The 6,005-nt window shown below is 38.3% G+C and overlaps 1 protein-coding gene across 1 annotated transcript; it reads right to left on the bottom strand.

Moving 5' to 3' along the window:
• Positions 1–2,464: 2,464 nt before the first annotated feature.
• LOC141801171 (uncharacterized) lies at positions 2,465–5,577 on the bottom strand. The gene has a single exon (XM_074684125.1). The coding sequence runs from the start codon at positions 4,122–4,124 to the stop codon at positions 2,508–2,510; it is 1,617 nt and encodes a 538-aa protein (XP_074540226.1). The 5' UTR covers positions 4,125–5,577; the 3' UTR covers positions 2,465–2,507.
• Positions 5,578–6,005: the final 428 nt, after the last annotated feature.

Below are 6,005 nucleotides of genomic sequence, written 5' to 3'. Positions count from 1 at the left end.
CCTGTGAATCAGTATACACCATGCAAACCAATATTTTATGATCTGAGCCCCATGTAGGGCTGTTCTTCATGTACATATAAATGGTTATAATACTCAAGAACATGTTTAAACAATTGGTGACATGGATCTTTTATCTATTTCTGCCCCATGCCAGGTCTTTTCCTGACTCTTCCCAAACTGTGTCCAGCCTTCTGACAATGAAGACAACATGAGAAGAGAGCACAGCTGTAAAGAAGTACAGCAGTTTGACTTTTTCTGCTTGCTATTCTCACAACACTACGTTGTAGAGGCTGGTGGACACACTAAAGGTAAACATTCATAGTATTACTCCATAGGGAGTGTGCCAGAAAATCAGTTTGTGTAGTGTGTGTGTGTGTTCAAATGAAGGGCTGCATTACAGCTGTCTATAAAATAGACGTGTGTCTCAGATTAATTCTGGTGAAAGAGGAAGTGGTGACCCCATCAGGTGTTCCAGGCCATATGACAACCAGGTTGGGTACATCGCTTCAGTTTTATCAATGCTAGATTTGTATTTCAGAGATTTTGTAGAGTACATGAGTAATGAATATAACAAGCAGAAAAGTTGGTCTGCCCCTGTTGAGAGGACATTTAGACCATGTCCACACGTTGTAGGGTATTTCGTAAACCTCATATATTCTTTTTCATGCCTGCTATCTACATGAGACCGCAGCTTTACGTCACTAAAAATATTTTCTAATAACTCCAGCCAAAGTGAACATCTTGGAAAACTCCAGTTTCATGGTGCTATGTGGACTCCAGTAAACTGAGTTTTTGGTTCTCGAACGTCAAAGCTGAACGAGGGCTCACTCTGATTGGCTGGCATGGGTTTTATATCTGGAAAACACTGACAAATATGGGTTTAGCATGCCTCGAGCTACGTGTGGACACGGCCTTAGAGTCTTGAAGTAAGCGTTAAGCTGTAAGAATGAAATTTTATTCATTTTCATCAAACATTTCTCATCAATGTTACACATTAGAATTTAGCACATTAGAATTTAAAGGGGCTGTGAGGAGTTTCTGAGTGATCTTGAAAAACTCTCCCTTCTAGATATATGCCCGATCACAATCCACACTTGAAAATGAGATTATCAACACCAATATAGGTTAATCCTTAATGCTACTTCTGAGCTTCCCTTCGTGTTGGTAGATGACTGGCAGGACATAACCAGGATTCACTTACGTTACACATTACAGACATGTCTTAGAGCACCGGCCTGTCAGCTGTGCTAAATATAAACAGCTACTAAACTACATACAAACTGACAGTGTTTACTTGTCAGGTTAGCCTACAGATACATCGGAGCACTGGGCTGCCGATAGCACTACATGTAGTCGGCTACTACAACATTTCCTTTATGTCACATTACAAACCGTATCACTAAGGAGGACGAGAAGGTGGTGAGGCAGTCCAATTAAAACAGATCCTCCTCACAGCATCTTTAAATCAAAATCAAGGCAAGGCAAGGCAAGTTTATTTACACAGCACATTTCAGCAACAGGACTAATCAATTTACCCTGACATACATGAAAGAAGAAAGTTGGGCACAAATAATCATTTAAAAGGTCAACAAAACATATTAAAAGTAAAACATTTCAAAATCACTTAAAAGAAGGCATTCTGGTTCAAGCAAGAATAAAAACACAGCTAAGGCGGTTGGCATTGAAAAAGTTGGTTTAATTTTCAGCACAACAGAGAAAAGCAAAGTACATATGCTCTATCAATACACTAATACACAATTTTATCAATTAGGCAGTTTTTTTTGACACAGAACAACATTATCAGCCACATGGCAATAAAATCATAATTACAAACCCACAAACCTAACTGATCATGTACAGCAGATATAAAAACGTCAAAACCACCAACAATGATTCATTGAGTTCTCATAAACTTTTTCACACAGTAACCTCACGTTCACATCTGTCATTTAATCCAATAGAGAAGCTGCAGAGGAAATAACAGACTTTATCTTTAGATTTTAAATTTATGTCGATTTTTAAAAGACACACAGGCGGCCTTGAATGCAGTCACAGATTTAGATTATATATTAGTCCTTCTGCTCTGTTGTGAATACAACATCATTCAAAGGAAAGAGAAGTCAAATAACATATTTTGATTAACAGCTTAGATTCACAATAGTAGGTAAACAACAGTTCTAAACATTAAAGCCTCTGACTTAAAGTGATTTCAGTTGGCACAGGTTAAAATGACTGGCGATTCAAAAAGCAAAGAGAAACCAGGTGCACGTGAACTAACCACCGGATTGACTGAGCATCAGAAATGTGCAGTGCAACCTGATCAATGACAGCAAAGCCCTCCCAGCCACACCCCATTTTTTGTCCTCCAGAGCCAGAAACTCAAAATAAGCACAAATGCTCAAATCCACTGTATAAGAAGGAAGTTGGCACCTTCTGGGCTGGTTCTGACCAGTTTAATTTTGCCACAGATTATAATCTCTCAGCAGGATTAGCATCTATGGACTCCTCTACAGAAGTTTCTCTCCTCTCTCTACTCTAGCCATGGTCTGAGCTTTTGTTTTCATATCTGTCAGGGACTGAACTCGCTTCTTCCAGCCTGGTTTGGCATCGTTTTTCTCTCCTTCGATCAGAATGTCGATGTACTCAGCAGTGGAGAGAGGATTGGGCCTGAGTGCGATCTCTTTAAGTCTGTTTAGACTCTTTGTGGATTGCTCTATCAGCTTCTCCACCTCAGCCTGCACAGCATCATATTCAGCCTTCAGTTTCCCAATCAGAGCCTCCACAGGTGACTTGGCCTCTTTAGCTATGTCATGCTTCTTTTTCAGCCCTTCAATGGTTTTTACTTCAGTTACGTCCTTGTATTCCCATTTGTACTTCTGATTATAATGTATATTCCAGATACATTTCTCTGGACACACATTGCAGTAGCCATCTGGTCCCATGGAAACACATCTGTATTTATCTTTATCATCTGCGTAGCTGCAGTTATCATGGCAGGTGAAGTGACACCGCTGACAGTTGGTGAGGAATAGCCCTGTACCAGAGATGTCTACCTGACAAGGCTTTCTGACGGTGATTTTGATCTCAAAGTTCTCATTTCTACTGATCTCTGCCTCGAACTCTTTCAGTTTCTCACCTGTCTCTTTTATCTCCTCGAGCTTGGCTAACCCATTGATGACCTGCTTCTGTATCCCTTCAACTAAGACTTCCAGCTGACGTCTTTCTTGGAGGACCTCCTTTGTCATGGTCAAGCTTTTGGTCTGAATGAGATTCAAAGCATTGAAGAACTTCCTCATGTTTTTAGTTCCCATGTTCCAAAACATCTGATCAAAGCTTCCCTCCTCATCATCATCATCACTCGTGCTGTCTGCTACAGCTGATGCATTGTTGACAAACAATGCTGAGTTATTGAACTTGAAGTGAACTGGCTGCCCGCCTGTTGTTTTAGGACAGGGGACGTCTGCAGCATTGATCGCATCGAGAACTGGTGGACTCCGGCCGTCTGCAAACGTCACCATAATCCTGATGTTTTCTGCGATGTCTTGGCCAAAGATTGAGAGCACTGAATCAAACACGTATTTCTGTGATGGTGTGAGTCTAGCTGAAGATGACTTAGCCACAAAACACACAGAATCAATCTCTCTGACACCATGTTCAGAGGAAAAGAGAGTTCGCAGCTGCTCTACGATCTCTCTGTCTCGCTCGATGCCTCTGGTATCTCCAAAACCTGGAGTGTCAACAATGGTCACTGAGTACTCTACTTTAAAGCCTTCCTGGTGGTTGAGTTTGTACACAGAAACCTCTGAGGTTTGGCTTTCAGCTTGTGATGTTGATATGTTTTCATGGATCAACTTAAACCGATCTGAACTTTCCCAGTTAACTCCCAGAACATAGTTAACAATCCAGTTAATGAGCGTGGATTTTCCTGCCCCTGTTGCCCCAAGAAGCATGATGGTTTTATGTGGTCTATGGGACTCTTTCCCAAAACTGAAAAACTTAAAGCCATCAACAGTTATCTTTTCCTCTGTCAGAGGGATTTTGTACACAGAGAGAGGCCCTTCTTTTTTCACCAGCTGCTCTTCTGGATTCTGAAACCCCAGAACTGCTTTCAGTTTGGAGAACATGATGAAGTTATCCAGTCCTCTATTTAAAACGTCTTGGTTTTGTGTTTACAGTTCAAGCAGCTTGACGGTGGACGCTCCTCTGTTTTCTCTGTTCTTGTTGAGATCTGAATCTGCAAACAGTGAAACACAGGAACCACTTCATCTTTTTGTTGGTTGTTGCTTTGTAGAGGATAGTGAAAATAAAACTCTTCAAGATTTTTTTTCTCATAGACAAGAAACGGATTCTTCAAGAAAACTGAAATGGAAATGATTTGTTTAAACTTTCTTTAGGATAGCAGCACTGTCTTCCCCATCCCAGTAAAGAACTCATTATTCTCCAAAAGTATTGTAACTATTAAAAGGTTGCAGAGGTGAAAAATCACAAACCTGTCTTCTTGGTCTGATTTTGGTTCACGGTGACTTCCAAAAGCTGCTTATGAGTCAGATTAGTGTCGTAAAACTCCTTAAAACCAAAAGAGGACAGTGTTGAATACAATGCAAAACAATGAGACAATAACACAAACAGAAACATCACACAGATATGAATTAATCAGCTCTTTATAAGTTATCTGACAGATCTGTAAGTTTCTAAAATACAGCTGTCAAAGTAACATGGTCAGAACAGTAATTGTCCCTTGATGAAAGCAGTTGAAAGAACATTTTTTCTTTGTTTTCTTTTTAAGGTGATCTGAAGTTCTACTTTTGTGCTAGCATGCTCAAGGAAGTAAAGTGTGCATAAACTGAAATTGTATCGCATCTGTTATGAATCAGCAAAAATGGAGCAAACTATACAGAGCCACACAACTAAATTGGCTTCTTTTTATATTATTTTCTTTTTCTTTTTTGGAACATAATTAGAGTTAGCTTTTTGCAAAATTCCTTTTAAGTTGAAGCTCATTTTGGTTTATAACTGAAATAAGCTGGTGTGTCTTGACCATCATAATGTGATGGTCAAGACATCACATTTTGTGTTGTGTTAGACCTCCAGTGTTTTTTTCTTCTGTTTATTGATCCAGAAAACTGAACAAAAGTATCATGATTTAAATTCATTTATTTGATCAGGACGATGCAGTTAAACATAGTTCACCACAAAGCATGAATCTGATGTACTGCACAGAGTTTATAGCAAGTGCTGATTTCCAACTCTTGTCCCTAGTTGTGCCTTTAAGTAACTAGATCATGAAAAGTGCATTTTTCAGCAAAAAATGGCAAAAGAAATTTTTTTTTTGCAGGACAACTGTAAAATAAAAAACACCTCAACCTAAAAACAACAAATACCTGGTTCAAACAGGAAATCAAAAACATGGAAGATCAAGAATGGTTACAGCTCTGCTTTGCTTTCAGCCTGCACTCAAAAAATTATAAACTGCAACAATTAGACTACAGTACAGGTGTCAGAGTGAGCAGGAACCCGGCAGGAAGTGTGGTCACAATGTTAAACTTTGTTTTTCAGAAATGTCTAATACGCTGTCAGTTTATAGAATGAACACAGATTTAATATGAATATGAATCACTTTTCAATGAACATTACCAAGCAGTTAAAAAAAAAACTTTTTTCAGTAATATATAAATATGAGTGCAGTGTTTTTAATGCCACAAGATCAAAAAAGATTGATTTCGGTATTTGGAAGCTTGACAAAACATTATCAACCTCATTTTTTTCATTGCAATAGTTAATTTTGAAAGACATTTAACAAAAATTATTTTAATCAAAAAATCAAAAATAATAAAATCAAAAAGTTGGGGTAATTTTATTTTTTTCCATTTAAGTTTATTAAATCAAAATTGCCAAAAAAAAAAAAAAAATTGGCCTTAGATATTAAAGCCAACACATGAGAGATATTTTAATATCTCTTATTACTTGCGATATTTATTTTGATTCTTAAAAGTCAATACAGATAA

The sequence above is a fragment of the Halichoeres trimaculatus genome, unplaced genomic scaffold (assembly GCF_033239565.1).
Source record: "Halichoeres trimaculatus isolate MK-OKI-2021-1 unplaced genomic scaffold, fHalTri1.1 fHalTri1_scaffold_12, whole genome shotgun sequence".
Lineage (NCBI taxonomy): Eukaryota > Metazoa > Chordata > Actinopteri > Labriformes > Labridae > Halichoeres > Halichoeres trimaculatus.
Note: the sequence above shows the minus strand (reverse complement) of the source record. Positions and strands in the feature narration are given on the sequence as shown.